Here is an 18560-nt window from a genome sequence, read left to right on the forward strand (position 1 = left end):
TAGGATTTAAGCCCTTTTATTATTTAATATAGTTAGTTTGCCTCTTTTATTCTGTTATAAGGCAGGGATATAAGGGTTAATATATAACTTTCCTATTACTTGCTTGCTCTATTAGAAGAGCCTTTAGAGCCTATCGTTCCTTTACTATTTCTTAGTATTAGTTAAGTTATTAACTAAGCATCTCTAGTTCGCTTTTAATACTTATTATATCTCTTTCTTTAGCTCCTTAGAAGATTATCTAAAGCTATAAAGGTCTCTTTATTTGTAGATAGTAATATATCTGTGTCTTGTATGCTTTGTATATGCTAGTAACATACTAGCTTTAAGGGACTAACTTAAGCGTGCTCTTAGGCTTAGTCTAGCTCTAAGGCAGTACTATAGTTTTATATAAATAAAATAGGCTTTAATACCTTTTTATATAAAATAAAAGTTCCTAATATCTTAAGTTTAAACTATAACTGCTTAAGAGAAGAAGACATGACAATAAAACACGTTTTACTAAACTGCTCTAAGTAGTCTATAGAGAGGAAAGAGCTTATATACCCCCTCTGTATAACTGACATTAAGGAAATCCTAACCTCTAAGAAGGGGTCAAAGGTAGTCATCAGGATGATCTAGTGTACAAAGATCCTGGACCAGTTTAGAAGGGCTTAGTATACTAAGAGGCAAGATAATTAATATTTTGTAAAATCAAGAATAATAGTAGTACAAAGTTGTTACTACATATATACTTGATTATTATTACTTATTTATAATTGCTAGATTAAAGCTGCTTATCTTAACTAGATTAATCTGCGTATATAACTACTATATTGCTGCAGATGACTCTTATTATAAAGCTTGAAATATGAAAGTTATAGAAGTCACAGTCTTAGATGCTATACTTCGTACGCATATTAAGAATCAGCCAAAACCACGCCTTTATCTGGTCGGGATCTTTACAGAGGGCTCTCTGGAAGTCGTACGCACGCGAAAAACGTGTCTTAAGCTCAGGGCAGCGTTATACAAAGTTGTATGGCCACTGCTTGCTAACAGGCTTCGTGTGACGCGTCTTACAAAGGAGGTCAGCCATATCTCATACATCGTTGATCCGGGGTGAGAATCCTCGTGAATCCAGGTCGAGGATATATTATACAAGCGTCTCTTCTTCAGTCAGGGTCAAAATGTGTCGAGCATTGCGCTCTTTGGCCTTTGAGGTGCAGCCCTTTATACAATCGCGGAGGGTAGTTTGAGAGACATTGTACGTCTTTGCAGCACGTTAGATTGACATTTCTTGGTTAGTACAGATAGCCTAGATAGCAAGGAGAATTCTGGCTTCTTAAGATTAAGAATTCATTATGTTGTTATATTATGATAGCGTACAATAGTTCAAAGGTTGTGATTTGGAAGAAAAGTGCGCGAGATAATTATATATACAGGACGATTATAAACCATGTTATATAAGTCTTAAAAAATATAAAAGTACTTTATTAATATAACTTTATATAAATAAAATAAGCTTTAATATCTGTTAATCTCCTAAGAGGCCACATTTTATATACGTTATTTCTGTATTTTTCTTGCTTTTGATTAATTAATTTTAGCTATAATTTTGCTACTAATTTCGCTACACCTTATAGCAAATTTGTACTTATTTCTGCGCCTTATATAGTTTCTTAGAGAGAACAGAGCTGTTTCTTCTTATTACTTAATAATTATAAGCCTAGAGGTCTTTCTATGCCCCTTTTACTATTATTTGAAGATTAATTAAGCATACTAATTCGTTTCAGTCTTAATAGCCAGCTCCACTACTACTATTACAAAATATATAGTCATCCTTAATAAGCCCTCTGATTAATATAAATAGCTATTTAATATCCGAAACTGAGCTCTTAATAATGATATTAAGTAGCTAATTAATCTAGACCTGGCTACAAAGCCCTTACAACCTACAGAACTAAAGAAACCAATGCTAAACGATATCAAATAAGGCGCTAATAGCCTTACTAATCTAGATGCTGCACAAATTAAGCTTTACAAACTATTACACAAAGAATATAAGATGGAACTTACAAAATACGAACAAAAGCGAATTACCTTGACGAAAGTTCGACAGCTTATTATTTCTATAATTTCTTGTATAAACTTGACTTATATTCTTAACAAAACAACTCTATACCAAATGCTGGCTGCTCTTAAGCTTCGAATTACTCTAACAGATAAAGCACGCGAGCTAGATATAGCTTGTTAATACACAGAACTCAAGATAGCTCCAAGGCTGCAGAGTACTGATGTTTAGCTCTAGCGTTAAGAGAAGGTCTACACAGAAGCAGCAAAACTTAACCACCCTGAGGTCCAAAAGGATAGACCTTTGTACGACTTTCTTTAAACAGTTAATTCTATTGATTCTGTATTCGCTAGCATCTACGAGATACTCCTTGACAAAAAGATCACTGAAAACAAGCCACTTCCTATAATTTTCGAAATAATCGCTAAATTTCGAAATTATACGCGACTAAATCAAGGATCTATTACATCTAGCCTTACTTCTTCTGCATTTGCTGCGTTCCAAGGCGAATCTTTATCGAATCCGACTAAAAAATGTGTCTGCGGCGAACTTTATCGATTCAACGAATGCCCTTATCTCATTGAACAGCCTCGTACGCCCTAATGGGCGCCAAATGACGAAATTCAGAAGGAGATTAACACAAAATTGGCTGAAAACGAATGGCTGCGGGACAAGGTGGAATATCTACAGAGATGTGCACAAAGATACGCGAAGAAGCGACCGAAAGGGGCGCCACAGAAGGAGAAGAAGGAGAATCAGCAGCCAGATGAGGAGGATCAAACACCACGCCATGCCTATATAGGCCAATTCTAGCAGTATCGTAAGCTTCATACAGGCTTAATTCGGTACGAACTGACCCTGGGGGGGTGTGTTAACCTCCTGAGAGGCCGCATTTCATGCGTGTTATCCCTGCGTTTTTCTTGCTTTTGATTAGTCAATTTCAGCCGCAATTTTGCTGCTAATTTCGCTGCGCCTCACGGCAAATTTGTACTTATTTCTGCGCCTTGCGCAGTTTCTTAGAGAGAACAGAGCCGTTTCTTCTTACTGCTTAACAATATCTTTTTATATAAAATAAAAGTTTCTAATATCTTAAGTCTAAACTATAATTACGTAAGAGAAGAAAGTATAATAGCAGAACATGTTCTACTAAACTGCCTTAAGTAGTTTACAAAGAGAGAAGAGCTTATATATCTTCTTTATATAACTGACATTAAGGAAATCCTGATCTTTAAAAGGGGTTAAAGGCAGCTATCAGGATAATCTAGTATATAAAGATCCTGGACTAGTTCAGAAGGGCTATTAACCAAGACGCAGAACAACGTCTATAAGGGCTAAGCAGAAATCAAGAAGAGGAAGAGGACAGAGTAAAGGAAGAGGACAGAGTAGAGGAAGAGGACAGAGTAGAGGAAGAGGACAGAATAGAAGAAGCAGAAGGAAGATGAAGGAGAAAAAGGAAAAAGAGAGGATTATATAAATAGTAAGAGAAGATTAATAAGTAGACTTATATAGGCTTTTTAGTCTAGATTAGGTTAATAGAATTTATTACTATTACTACTAGCCTTTAGGGTACGTCTTTTTATTTAATTATAAAGAGTACTTTAAGAGACATTATATATCTTTATAGTACGTTAGATTAATATTTCTTAGTATATATAAATAGCCTAGATAGTAAGAGAATTCTAGCTTCTTAAGATTAAGAATTTATTATATTATTATATTATAATTAACGTGATTAACTATTACTTTACTACTTCTATTACCTCGCCACTTTTTATATAATCTCTCAACTTTTATGTTTAATTACAACTATATAATATAGAAAAATTAATTAGAATTAATTATATTATCTTTGTCTAATAATTCTTTAACTACTAAAGGAAGGCTAAGAACCTAGTAAAGCTAATAGAAAAGGATTAGAAGTAAATACAGAAGTATCTGAAGACTACGTAGTTATAATAATAAGAGTAGGCAAATAAGTATTGCTAGGAAATCAATTTTAAAGAAGGAGATAAGGTCTGGCTATTAATAAAGAATATTAGTATAACAAGACCTTGTAAGAAACTTGATTCGAAATAGATTAGGCCATTCCCTATTATAAAGAGGCTTGGGCAGAGTTTTTATTTAGAACTACCTTTATTAATAAGGATTTACAACATGTTCTATACATTACTGCTGACTAAGGACTCTGCTAACCCTTTGCCAGAGCAGGAGTACCTACAGCCTCTACTAGTAGAGATAGAAGAAGAGGAGACGTAAGAGGTTAAAGATATAGTCGACGTCAAGAGAGTAGGCAAAGCATGAAAGGTATAAGCAAGATAGGTAGGCTAGCCAAAGGACCTGACCTATTACCTTATCTTAAACTTTAAGGGCTCTAAAGACTTGCTTAGGAACTATTTTGAAAGGCACCTAGCGAAAGAGGTGCCTAATTAATTAATTTAAGGCTAAGTACAGAAAATTTAATAAGAATATTATATAATAGATTTAGCTATATATATATAATTAAATATTAGATTAACTAAATAAGGAATTGCTAGGCTTAGTAATATTAGGATAAAAATAGACTTGCTTTCTTATACTCTTAATTAAGAGTAATCAATTTTTTTTTAGAGGGAGGGGTAGTATAATAGATAATACATTTCTTCTGCTATAACACAGGAAATATACGTGCCAGCCACATACTCAGGAGGCAACACCTATGACTAACTCGCGGTAGCAAGCAAACTCCTGCTGTAAGACGCTTGTCAAAGCGTGTGAGCTATCCGGACGGATTACAAATAGAGAGGTTCGCCTTACCCGATTAGGGAAGCCTAAACTTCACTATACAGCAGGAGGCCAGATTAGGAACTATGAATGCTCTGTAGCCTATAGCGTGGCCCACGCACACACAGGCCTCACCTGCTGGCGTTGGAGTATATGAATCTGTGTATAGCCACATTGTAGATAGATTCTCCAGCTTTCGTTTTAGCAATCTATGGACTATTAACTTGTTCTAGTTTCGAGCTATTACAATTGTCACGTGTTACGTTAGAAGCAGGCGACAATTGCTATCCTGAGAAACGATACAAAACTCTCTTATCTATAGCACAGCCATTAGAGAACCTATCTAGGGTTATTTTACTATGTGAGAAAGTCGTTGCTTTAGGAGTAACGTAAGGCCTGTTCGATACAAACACCCTGTACCGTACGAAGGTTTAAGAACTATTAAGTTAAGATGGTTCGTAATTAAACAGAGAGAAGGGAGAGTGGCGAAGTTCGCTATTCTTTCTTAAGCAACCGGAGGCGGAGCCTAGACGAAGCCCCGCCTACAGATCAAGACGCCCTGCACGCATTAATTAAGCATGCAGAGAGAGCGACGGATGACCTATTAGCTCTTCCAGCCTTTATAGCACTAGTCAACGAGAATCAGACACACGCAGCGGCGTTTATACTGACATTAGCAGCTGCCTACAAGGAAGAGAAAGCCCTTCGTCTGAAGAAGGAGGCGGAGCATTAAGAAGCCCTTTAAAAGAAGGAAACTTAAGAAGAAAGATACTAAGACCTTGACAGAAGCACTAGCATAGAGCTTGAGGCTCTAAAGGATCGACTCTGTAACAAAGAAGAGATTATCTAGAATCTCTGTGACAAGATTACAGCAACTCCAAAGCCGTAAATTCGAGTAGAATCTCTATCAGGGACTCCAACGGAACGAGAGTTGCTGCCTCAAAGGCAGGCCTTGTTGGCTCCGACTCCGAGCCCCTCGACAGTACTTAGTACGAAGACAGAGAAGCTGCCCCACCTGGAGATTTTTAAGGATGGACCTCCTCAGAAGTTTCGCTCTTGGTTATCAGCCATGAAGATGAAGTTCATAGTTAACGCAGCGCTCTTTCTGACAGAGCTATCCAAGGTCGCCTATGTACAATCACGCACAGACGGCGACGCTTAGGAATTGCTTAGGTTATATTTTGAGGACTTCAAGAGGGCCTAGATTTCAGATATATTTGCAGATCTTTTAACTTGATTTAATTCTCTATTTTGACAGGAGACTGCTTGTAAGGAGTATTACTACTTACAGCAAAGGCAGCAGGACCTTGCTACATTCTTAAGGGATTTCTAACAGCTTTCTTGCAAAGCAGAGGTCTAAGAAAAGGATCAGATCATGGACCTTTAAGACAAGGTTTAAGATGATCTGAAGCAAGTAATTATTCTCTGCAGATATATATTAATGTTTAAGATGATCTGAAGCAAGTAATTATTCTCTGCAGATATATATTAATTCAGGAGATGATTACAGACCTGATATACACTGATATAAATAGTTGACATATTGCCTTAAATAAATTAGAGCTAGCGCTAGCACACTAGTAAAGCCTTTAGTTCCTAACATCTAATAATCCGCTAGCGAACCAACAGTAAAGGAGGAAAAGCTAGTGCTTAAGCTACAACTTTCGCAAAATATGTCTACAGTAAGGTGCTACTATTACAAGAAAATAGGATACTATATAAAGGATGCCCTTAGACATAAGAGAGCAATCAGGAAAAAGGCTACTTATTACTAAGACATTATAAGCAGGCCTAGCAGCATAACTAGTAAAGAAGCTATAGAGATCCCTATTATAGTGGCAAAGAGTAATTTCAAGGCTCTATTTCTAGTTAACATTAATATTAGGAAAAGGAGAGAAAGATTAATAATACTTTAGCTAATTAAGAGAAGAACACAAGTAACATGTACAAGAGGTCTTACAGATTCTCTGCAAAAGTAATATTTAGGCTGACATCAAGAAAAGCGAGTTCTATACATAGTTAGTAAAGTATCTCGGATTAATCGTGACTCTAAAGGGCATTCAGATAGATCCAGAGCGCGTATGAGTTATTCAGGAGTGAGAGAAACCCAACTCAGGAGATGTCTACATAGTATAGAGATTCCTGGGGTTTATTAACTTCTATCAACGATTCTGCTTAGGATTCAGCAAGGTAGCAAGACTGCTGAATAACCTGTTAAAGAAGGATGCGGGGCGCACCTAGGATGACCGCTGTACTAAGGCGTTTTAAGCCCTAAAGGACCTTGTTTTAAAGGAGCTAGTCCTTACTTATTTCGACCCTGAGAAGAAGACAGTTATAGAGTATAATATAAGCGACTATATAGTTAATAGAGTGCTCTTGTAATAAGGGGAGGATAAAGAACTCTATCCTATAGCATTCTTCTTAACAAGTATAGCACTAGTAAAGCGTAATTACGTAATTTATAATAAGGAACTACTAGCTATTATTTATTATTTTAAGGAATAATTACTAGAGCTATACTTGCTAAGAGAGAATCCTGTTTAAATACTTATAGATTATAAGGCTCTAGAGTATTTCATATTAATAAAGAAGCTAACACATTAGCAAGCATGCTAGGCAGAGTTGTTATCTTAATATAACTTTAAGATCAGATATTACTTAGGAGCTGCTAACAGAAAAGCTAACATATTAACTTAAAGGGAAACTGAGATCCTAAGAGCAAAAGAGGATCCTAATCTGTATTAGACTCTTCTGTAATTAGATATGCTATCTAAGGAGGTGAAAGACGACCTAGAGATCTCGGTAGTATAGGCGTCGCTAGAGGAGGAAGATTTGCCGCTCTAGAAGAGGGTAGAGAAAAAGAATTAAGTTGACAAGACTTTTAACATAATTAGGATAGAGAAATGAATAGAGAACCTAAAGAAGAAAATATTTAAGTATAATATTTAAAATTATAAAGATAAGGAAGGAGTACTATAGTATAAAGAAAAACTAGCAGTACTAGTAATAATAGTAATAGACGTGATTTAAGAGATCTATAAAAGCAAGAAGACTAGGCACTTAGGCTATATAAAGATAAGAAAGGTCATTACAAATAGTAAGTACTATATCTTAAATAAATATATATTAGTTAAGAGATTTTTATAGAATTATTATATTTATAAGAGGACTAAATCTGTGTATTAGCTCTTTATAGGCCTGTTATAATCTCTTCTGATTCCTAAGCACCTTTAGCAGAATATCTTAATAGATTTTGTTATAGAATTACTAATATTAGAAGGCTATAACACTATTCTAATAATTATTAATTAGTTAAGTAAGGAACGCTACTATATCTCTTATATAATTATAGAGAAGGGCATAACTTCAGAGGAAATAGCCAAAATATTATATAGAAATATATAGAAGCTTTATAGGCTTTTATAAATAATTATATCTGACTAAGGGCTATAGTTTACTAGTAAAGTATAGAAATAATAATACTAAATCTTAGGAGTTAAAGCAAAGCTATTTATAGTTTATTATTTATAAATAAATAGTTAGACAAAAGTCTCTAATATAGAGATAAAATAATACCTAAGAGCTTATATAGATTTTGTATAAGATAATTAAAATAATCTTTTCTTAAGCGCTAAATTTGCTATAAATATAACAATATTTAAGTCTATATAGCTATTACTATTTATAATTATATATAGATATTAATTAAGGATAAGCTTTAATAAGCCTAAGTCTGTAAAGACAGTAAGGAAACATATAGTCTTAAAGAAGGCTAAGAACCTAGCAAAGCTAATAAAAAAGGGTTAGAAATAAGCACAAGAGTATCTGAAGACTGCGTAGTTATGGCAACAAGAGCAGGCGAATAAGCATTGCCAGGAAATCGATTTCGAAGAAGGAGATAAGGTCTGGCTATCAACAAAGAACATTAGTACAACAAGACCTTGCAAGAAACTTGATTCGAAATGGATTGGGCCATTCCTTGTTGTGAAGAGGCTTAGGCAGAGTTTTCGTTTAGAACTGCCCTTGTCGATAAGGATTCACAATGTGTTCCATGCATCACTGCTGACCAAGGACCCTGCTAACCCTCTGCTAGGGCAGGAGTACCCACAGCCTCTGCTAGTAGAGACAGAAGAAGAGGAGGCGTGGGAGGTCGAAGATATAGTCGACGTCAAGAGAGTGGGCAAAGCATGAAAGGTACAAGCAAGATGGGTAGGCTGGCCAGAGAACCTGACCTATTACCTTATCTCAAACTTTAAGGGCTCTGAAGACCTGCTTAAGGACTATTTTGAAAGGCACCTAGCAAAAGAGGTGCCTAATTAATTAATTTAAAGCTAAGTACAGAAAATCTAATAGGGATATTACGTGACAGATTTAGCTATATATATACAGTCAAATATCAGACTAATTAAATAAGGAATTGCTAGACTTGGCAACGTTAGGATAAAAGTAGACTTGCTTTCTTATGCTCTTAATTAAGAGTAATCGTTTTTTTTTAAAGGAGGGGGTAGTGTAATAGATAATGCATTTCCTCTACTATAGCACAAGAAATACACATGCTAACCACATACTCAGGAGGCAACGCCTATAACTAACTTGCAGCAGTAAGCAAACTCCTGCTATAAGGCGCTTATTAAAGTATATAAGCTATCTAGACAGATTACGAATAAAGAGGTTTGCCTTACTTAATTAGGGAAGCCTAAACTTCACTATATAGCAGGAGGCCAGATTAGGAACTATAAATGCTCTGTGGCCTATAGCGTAGCCTACGCATATATAGGCCTTACCCGCTGGCGTTTGACTTGTTCTAGTTTCGAGCCATTGCAGGCGCTAAGCTTCGGGCCAGCTTATATCTCCAAGCCGAGAGACTCTCTCGGCCTCGGATCCGTAATTGCAAGATCAGAAGTTACTAGGATCGGGAGTTACTACAGTACTAGTTTAAAAGTATCCGACCAACCCCACTTTCGCACCCCACTAACGTTTCTCACTTCCTTCATACAAATTACTATAGCAACTCTCAGAATTTACGGATTTTGCTAAAAAATAGCTTAAACTGTATGCTAATACCTAGGGAATAAAGCTAACCAATTTTCCTGAATAGAAAGTCAGATATTAGTATCTGGTATACCAACCCTTTACTAATATCACTGTATTACTGCGAGTATCTATGCTCTTAATTAAATTGCGTATAACTTCTTTACTAATTAAGTCCTATATATCATGAATAGCGCTAAACAAACGTTAATAGTCTTGTTCTAATTTGCCTATATTAATTAGCTCTGAGTAATGCTTATTAATCTATTGCTTAAGTTACGCCTAAAGGTGTTTAATTAGGTTGAGATTAGGACTATAGGCTGGCCATTCTATTACTTCTATTCCCTTTTCTTTAAACTAATTAATAATCTTTTTAGCAGTATAAATTTAGGCGTTATCCTGCATAAATTTGCGACCTGGCTTTTAAATCTAAGGGATCTGCTTATAAAGAATAGTTAGATATAAGTTAGTAGTATATCTAGATTTCTCTGAATCAGGATTACACTCTAAAAGAATAATATCTAAATAATCTTCTTTATAAATAGCACCCTATATTATAATACTAATGTCTTTATCTTTCTTATAAGGATTAATTATATCTTTCTTCTAATATTATTATAGTATATAAAAGACTTAATTCTAATATGCTTTAGAGCCTCTTTATAGCAAATATTTATTACTAAATATTATCTTGCTTTATTTATTTTATATCTAATCTTTTTATTTTAAATACTAAGCTAGGCGTTTAGCAGCTAATTAAGGAGTTAATAAAGGTCTCTTTTTACTAATCTAATTAGTAATACCCTTATTTTTAAGTATTTAATAAAGAATAAATTAAGAAACCTTTATTCTAAGTTTAAAGGCTAATGTGTGATAGGTAATCTTTAGATTAGTTTATATAATATATAGAATATTGCGTTTTTGAACGCAATTTAAGGCAGGGGGTCGTCCTTTTCAAGGCAAGCTTTTGCTGTTATGGCGTAATGGATTTTGTATAAGATTATCAAAAACAGTAGTTTTGCTGTAATACAAGTTCTCACTTATTTGCTGATTTGTCAGCCCTTGAGCTTTGTACGCTGAAATTTGACCCCGTTAGTATGGAGATAACTCCTTGCTATAGCTTCTGTTAATTTCTAGAGGCGCCAAAGCCCTGTGTTGATTCATGGTTGTTGTTAGCAAAAGGAGTAGAAAAACGCGTGTGTAGAAAAAACGTGGTTTTGGTCGGATACTTTTCGGCGTAACTGTAGATCAGTTCCGATCCGTACTAAAGGTCTCCCTTGGTACTAGGCTAAGGTCGCATCCTAACATTCTAATAACGAATTACTACTTAGTAAAACACTTTTATATACATCTTCTGTAAGAATTAGACTTGTAAAATAGAAAAAGAAGCTCAGTTATAATTAATAGATTTATAACTACTAAATAGTATAGATTTTTTATCATTCTGATTGTTATCCATAAATTCAGTATGAACAGCCCAAGCAGCAGCAGCTCCCCAGCATGCGCCAAGGAATTGCAACACTTTTGCAATGGGTATTATCTTGTATGTTCGATTGCCAGTGTGACGTTCATATTTGCTAAAAATTCGAGTGGAAATCTCTATATAGAAGAAAGAGCGAGGACGATTTGCAACTAGCCCGCAGTTCGACCGTTATTTTAGGCACCAGTGAATCTGTGCCTCGTTAATATCATTCACTAAGTATTAAATCGAGTGAAGCGTTCGACCAAGCGATGCCTTTAATTCACAATTTGTAGCGACGAAGCCATCGGAATCTCAAGATCAATAATCATCTTTTTGCTGTTGCTGCTTTGGGTGTTGATAGACATGAGACCAGCAGAGACGTCATCCCTCCAGTAGCAACTCACCTGCCATCGATCTGTCCTATATCTTTTTACCCATGCTCCATCTCCTCCTCCATACTCCATCACCACCGCTGGCAACTGCTTCACCCTCACGTTCATTGGACGGGGCCTGCCAACTGAACAAGCGACGACGAAGCCTTGGGGCCGGAATTCGATTTCTCGATTGTTCGTCATCTACGGGCGACGTCATAGCCCTGAAAAACGAGGTTGATGGTGATGATGATGATGATAAGGGGGACAGGGTGAGACGTGAGCCAAGCACCGAGCCAGGAACAGCTCCCTCTTCACCTAGCTCTTTATGTATGCCAGGAGAAACAACCCCAACACCGACACCACCATCATTGGGACTTGTGGTGACGATGGGAGACCTTCTCAGACCAACTATACTGCTCATCCCCTGTATATCAACATTCCTGCCACTCTCCGCCGCGGTATCGCATAAAAGCACACCGTCGCAAGACTCGCTCCTCATCGGGCAACTCCTATATCTTGGCGGCCGACTTTGCTGCTGCGTATGCTTGTAGGTCAGAATTTGGGGACTCCTGGTCCGTAGTGCAGACATTGCATGGTTATCCGTCTGTTCGCAGCCTCTCTGGCTGATTTCCTTGATCGCTTCACGTAGGATATCGGCTTCACTATACCGATATTGCCATTCGTATGTCATGGCAAGGTTTTCCATCGCCTGCAGTGTGACCGGATGTTCATCCCCCAAGATCTTCTTTCGGCTCTCGACAACTTCCAGTTCGAGATTCTCCGCCTGAGATGCTTTGTTGACTGGGTCTTGAAGCTTGTAGGTTTCGGCGAGATCGATCATGCTGATCAGCGTATCTGGATGGGCCGAGCCTAGCACCTTTTTTCTGATATCCAAAACTTGTTTATGGAGTGTTTCTGCTTCGCCGTACAGCTGCAGATTCGTGTAGGTAACGGCCAAGTCACGCATGACCAGTAGCGTGTCGGGGTGCTCGTTGCCTATTGACTTCTTGCTATTCTCCACCACGCGCGTTTGTAGTTGATGGGCCTCCTCGTGTCGGCCCTGAGTACCGTGGAGAGCTGCTAAGTGAGCTCTTGCGCGAAGCATGTCTTGATTATCCTCTTGAACTGTTTTCTCAGCAGCCTCCATTGCTGCTATATGCAGCTGGCTTGCTTCCTCAAGTCGGCCTTGCTCGAGAAGGATTCTCGACAGATTAGTGTGGCTTGCCAATGTTGCGGGATGGTCAAGACCAAGTGACTGTTTCCTGGCTGCCACGGCTTCAACACCCACCTGTTCGGCCCGCCTGTGATAGCCTTTTACTCGAAAATATGAGGAGGCGTTGTGCAAGAGGGCTGCTCTTGAGAGAGACCCCAATTGTGATTCTACCTTACTATCAAGCACCACTTGAACATGGGGCATTAATGCCTCACACTTTTTCCAGTCCTCGTGCTCTTCTGGCGGAAAGACTAGCGAAACTGCAATTAGGGCATTTTCAGCCCATTGGCTAGACTTACCATGAAGTTCAAGCCACTGTTGAGTAACCAGTTGGACCATGCGATGAATCGCGAAAGCTCGATGCATCTCGCCATGAATGTTCAAGGGTCTCTCGTCGATCAGAGAAAAAGCTTTTAGAACTCCACACGCCTTCTCAAATTCTAGATCTGAGAAGGGCGTCTTTTGTCTTCTGATAAGAGATTCTGGGACACAGTGTCGATCCAAGAAAGCCATAAGCGACAGGATATCAGCTGCCATGGGACTTCGCTCTCGAATCTGCGCGAAAGACATCATCCATGTTGTTGTGACTGCGTTCCGAGCGTCTGCATCTGCTACCGGAACATCAGCGCTGTAACCGAGAAGATCGACAGCATTGGCCTTGCTGTCTCCATATCGCTGCAAATAGATCTGCACGCTGATGGAGTTTTCCAAAATGAAGGCTGCGGCTTGGGCGAGAGCTAGAGGTAGGTGTTCCAGAGTACTTGTCAACAGTTTAATTTCTTCCTCATTTTTGTATTCTTCACCTGCGAGAATCTTCTGCACAAAGTCTGTAGATTCAGAAATTCCCATTCTTGGGGTCTGGATCAGACACCGTATGCTTTTCAGCATTTGGATGCCCACTTTCTTGTCCCTTGTGGTTAGAAGGATCGCACCGTGTGGGCAATCGGGGATGTAGTCTACAAGCTTACCGGCAAGAGATCTTCGCGCATGCTCCTCCAGAGGATCGAAAAACATACCGAAATCGTCAGCATTATCAATAACCATTAGCCAGTCGCCGCTTTCTTTCTGGCTAAGCCAGCTTCGTACGATTTCGAAGACGTCTGCCTTTGGAGAGTCTGCTCCAGGGATGTTCGATCCTTCAGCCAGCTCTATGAAGGATTGATGAAAGCGTTCAAAGTTACTGGCGTGTATCCAAAAAACAGAAGTGTTCGGTTGATTTTCATGACACCAGTAGGCATATTTGATGGCAATCTGGGTTTTACTACTACAGTTAGTTGTATTCTATTACCTTTCATCCAGGCAAGGCACCTACCCGACACCGCCTAGTCCGTAGAGGGCTGCTCGTCGTTGCCGTCCGTGCTGGGGGCTGAGGATCTCAATCAAACGTTGAAGAATCTTTTCTCGACCCACGAAATCAGCATTTTCAGTATAGGGGACAAAGACTGGATAGTGTGTAAGTACTTGGTCTTTCCCTGTACTTTGACTCTCGTATCACTTACATGTTCGCTTGTGAAGCTCGACGACCATCTGAGTTGCTGGAATCTGCAGAGTTTTCTGGAGCAGCCGCTTTCGAGATATACACACAGCCCGCTCGGCGAGATCAGCAATATTATCTTCAACTTGTCTATAAGCAGGACATTCTGCCTCATTGAATTTGCAAATAGTTTGATGGTCAGCTTCAACAGCGATTGCTGTCTCTCGGTGCCCTGAAAGACCAAGTGTCGCTGACTCTTTGTCCACAACCTATTATGTATCTGGTCAGCTCCATGTCACGAATGTCTTACAACCTCTACGCACTATGCCCAATCTCTCTACAGGTAGTGTTTCATAGAAACTCAAGATTGAGTAATCTTCGTATTGGTGTCTGAACTCGCCTTGAAGGTTCTTTGAAAACAATGAATTCTTCTTTAGGCTGTCCATGTATGTGTTGACTGGGCTCCGCAGTATTGTTCTGGCAACTTTCGCGGCGATATCTCCGAGTTTGGCGTGGTCGCTTCCACGATGAGGAGTTGCGAAAAAAATAAGCCCAAACGTTGCTTCTCGGACGCTTTGATACTTATCATCGAGCTTGGCTTCGACTAACGCCTGCGAAAACTGTCAGGATCAGGTCGATCAACAACTCTGACACAATACTGTGACTTCCAGCCTTGAATTCGACCATATTGTTGGGCATAACAATTCCTGACTCTTTACTATCCAGGAATCTAGGCTAGGATGGAGATAGAATAAGGATGGACCACGCAGGTCTAATATTCACAAATAGAAAGTGATATTCATTGAGAAGTGGACGTATCCCGTGCTCACCCTCTTGACGATGATGCCTCCCAAGCTATGGGCAATGAAGATGATTGGTCTTTGCGAAGGGACATTCTTGCGCTCAAAGCTTAACCGGTTGAGCATATTCTCAGCCTGCTCGTTGACGCCGGCCGTCGAGGTCTCGATGGCAACATTCGAGTTGTAGCCGAAGAGGAAGATCCTGGCATCAGGTAAGCGGGTGGGGAGGAAGTCCTGCAGCCACATTTTCCCGTTATTGGCCGTCCATGTCGCCTCGGCATGGAAGGCCTTGTTGATCGGATTTAAACCATGGATTGCGACAATACTTATATGCTAGTCAGTAACCTAAGATGGCTGTAATGTATCTAAAAGCAAAGCATCGAAATAAACGAGGCGAAGGCAACCATTTTCCTTCGACTAGACTTACTCTAGATTCGCATTCTCCCTATTAACAATCTTTCGAAGATAATTCCGATCGGTCATAGCCTGTGTCCTCGGTCAGCTTTGGCTAGTCATTAATCTAGAGAAATCTCGGACGCCATGAGCAAGTTAGTTCGAAGTCGCCCAGGTGTTAGACCGACTCTTCATATGGACTAGAAGGCTTCAAACTGTACATACCATGGTTGAGGAGAACTTAATAGATGTAGCGCTTGCCTAGTCAAATCTAAAGTTCGATGACGGCGCAAGGCTACCATGGTATGTTTTCCAATCACGTCACCGGAGCAATTAGAGTCGTCCTTATGCGGTAAATCCGTATTACACAATTCACAATAATTGAGAGTGGTTTCACAAGAAGCAGTCAGAGACATAACCTAGGCTTCAAAAAGGGAAAAGAATCGAGTGGATTAAAAGGTTTAGATGGAAGGTAGCCAGCTCAGTGTGCAACACAAAGTGGGGGCGTGACCCCGCATTATCCCTTGCCTTGGACTCCTATATCACCCATTGCTTTGGACATATGACCAGGGTCACGCTAAGCCTCTTTGGGGCTTCTCTTTGTTCAAGAATCTAGACTACTAGTACCCTTGTATCTAGTGAGCAGCTAAGTGATCACAAGCGCAGCTTTCTGAAATAACAAACAGTCAATGTTTAATGAATTGTGATCAAGAATTAGGTAAAGAAGTAAAGTTATAGAGGGTGAGATGAGGGCCCAAAATAAATCGATTTGGCTGGTAAGACAAGAGTTATAATGACAAATAAGAGAGAAGAGTAGCCTAAGAGTGTAAACTTTTGCAAGTACTAGTACTATATGTCTCGCGCTTGTAGCAAACAATAATTAGGAATTCTAAGAAATTATTTATAATTAGTTATAGATTTTTTAGTAGCTACCTAATAGGGATTTCCTTTGCTAAGGCATAGAAAATGAGGACACATAATATATTAGAGTAGCGCTAAGCCGCTTTAGAATTTGGCTATATATGTATAGTCAAATCCTCTTAGTAATTATAGCAGCTTACGCTGCTCTATAAAAAGATTATTAGCTATATAGCTATATTAGCGTTAAGCTATATTACTTAATATAACTAATAAGCATTCTCATTATCTAGTAATACTAATAATATATTAATATAAAAAGAGCTAATTTTTACTTATTCTAGTTAATATATCTCTTATAAGTCTAAATAGACCCTTATATAAGTATTCTACTATTAAGAGTTTAATATTAAGAGGTACCTGCGTTTAGTAGTAAAATTATTTCTGTAGCCTTAGTATTAAGAACATTAAAATTATAAAAGAGTGTAATAGCCTTAGTATTAAGAATATTAAAAGTAAATTATAAAAGTAAAACTTTAAGTAGCTATCCCTTATAACTCTGATTAATCTCTGTTATAAGTAGTCTTCCTTGTAGAGTTTAGCGTTAAGAGGTACCTGTGTTTAACAGTGGGGTTATTTCTGTAGCCTTAGTATTAGGAACATCAAAATTATAGAAGAGTGCTGCAGCCTTAGCATTAAGAACATTAAAATTCATTAAGATTCAGCTATAGCCTTAGCATTAAGAATATTAAAAGTAAATTATAAGAGTAAAACTTAAGTCAGCTACATTAAACTAATTATTAGTACTAAAGACCTATAAATAATATTATTTAATAGCCCTTAGAATATTTAAATATTATATAAATTTTAGGTTAAAATAAATACTATTTATAAAGAAAGAAAATAAAAAATAATAAAATATAGAGCCGTGTTGTATAGCCGAAAAGGGGTTCTTGGCAGGTCTTGGCGTAAATTTCTAAATTAAGCGAAATTTTTGAATTAATTTTCGTGTAACTTTATAAGTAATATATAATATAAATCTATTTATAACCTCTTGGAAAAGGCTTATTAAGACTTATAACATAAGTAATAAGTAACCTATTAAGGAATTAAGATTTTAAAGCTTTTTTATTTTTTGTTTTTATAAAAACTTAGTATCTTATACTAATTAATTTTATTAGTTTATATTACTTTTATTCTTTTATTTCTTTATTAAATCAACTTGAAATTAGTTTAAATTAATACTAGCCCTTAGCCTTATCTATTTAATTAACTCTATAACCTTAAATTAGCTTCTTCTATTTAGAAATCTTTAAAAACTATTAAAAATCTTTATAATTACTTAAAATGATAATTTCTCTACAAATTTTAGCTTAATCAGTACTAGAATCAAGTGTTAGCGCCTTAATTGCCTTACATAAGTGTATTATTAGCAAGCTATCTATGAAAAGCGCTAAAAACTAGCCGAATTCTATCAAAAATCCCTTAAATTCATGTATTCTACGCTTAGAACATATACGAAAAGCCTCTTAAAACACTTAATTCTTAATGAATCAAGACCAAATTTCTTTCCTAGATAGCTATAGCTCTAATAGCTATAAGGGATTCTCTCCAATTGACTCCGGCCCTTAAATAAGGCTAATTGATCCTAATATCTCTATTAAGATTCTATTTTAGTTTAAAATTCATTAAAAATGTGGCTCTCTTTATCTATTAGAGTCTTTACATCTAAATCCTATAAATAGAGAGCTAAAAGCAAAGCCTATTCTAAAGAAATAGACAAAAAATCAGCTAAATAATCATATAAGTAAGCAAAAATAGCTCTTTTTATTTATTTTTAACTGTTTTTAGCTGTTTTTAGCTGTTTTTCTTATTTATTTTATTATTTATACTTGATTCTATTAGATCCATCTATCTCTGATGATTTCATAGCCAGTACCCAGCTAGATAATCTTCTAATACCCCTAGAAGAAGCTAAAGAACACTTTAAGGGCCGCTAAATCAATAAAATTCTCTGACTATTACCTGATTTTTAACTAATTCCGATTGTTGAACATCCCTCTGAGCCTCAGAATCTTCCTAACAATTAATATTAGCACCCTCTAGCCGTATTCCAGCTCTTCTTTAACTGGGAGGTTGTGTCTCTTA

General features: G+C 37.4%; 1 protein-coding gene across 1 annotated transcript; it reads right to left on the bottom strand.

The window, feature by feature from the left end:
- Nucleotides 1-11720: 11720 nt before the first annotated feature.
- On the bottom strand, nt 11721-15644 carry EPUS_09197 (uncharacterized protein; the record flags this gene model as incomplete). Its single annotated transcript, XM_007803393.1, has 7 exons — nt 11721-13138; nt 13187-14148; nt 14200-14329; nt 14387-14630; nt 14685-14972; nt 15192-15486; nt 15589-15644. The coding sequence occupies 7 exons, from the start codon at nt 15642-15644 to the stop codon at nt 11721-11723; spliced, it is 3393 nt and encodes a 1130-aa protein (XP_007801584.1).
- Nucleotides 15645-18560: the final 2916 nt, after the last annotated feature.

The sequence above is a fragment of the Endocarpon pusillum genome (assembly GCF_000464535.1).
Source record: "Endocarpon pusillum Z07020 unplaced genomic scaffold scaffold2227, whole genome shotgun sequence".
Taxonomy (NCBI): domain Eukaryota; kingdom Fungi; phylum Ascomycota; class Eurotiomycetes; order Verrucariales; family Verrucariaceae; genus Endocarpon; species Endocarpon pusillum.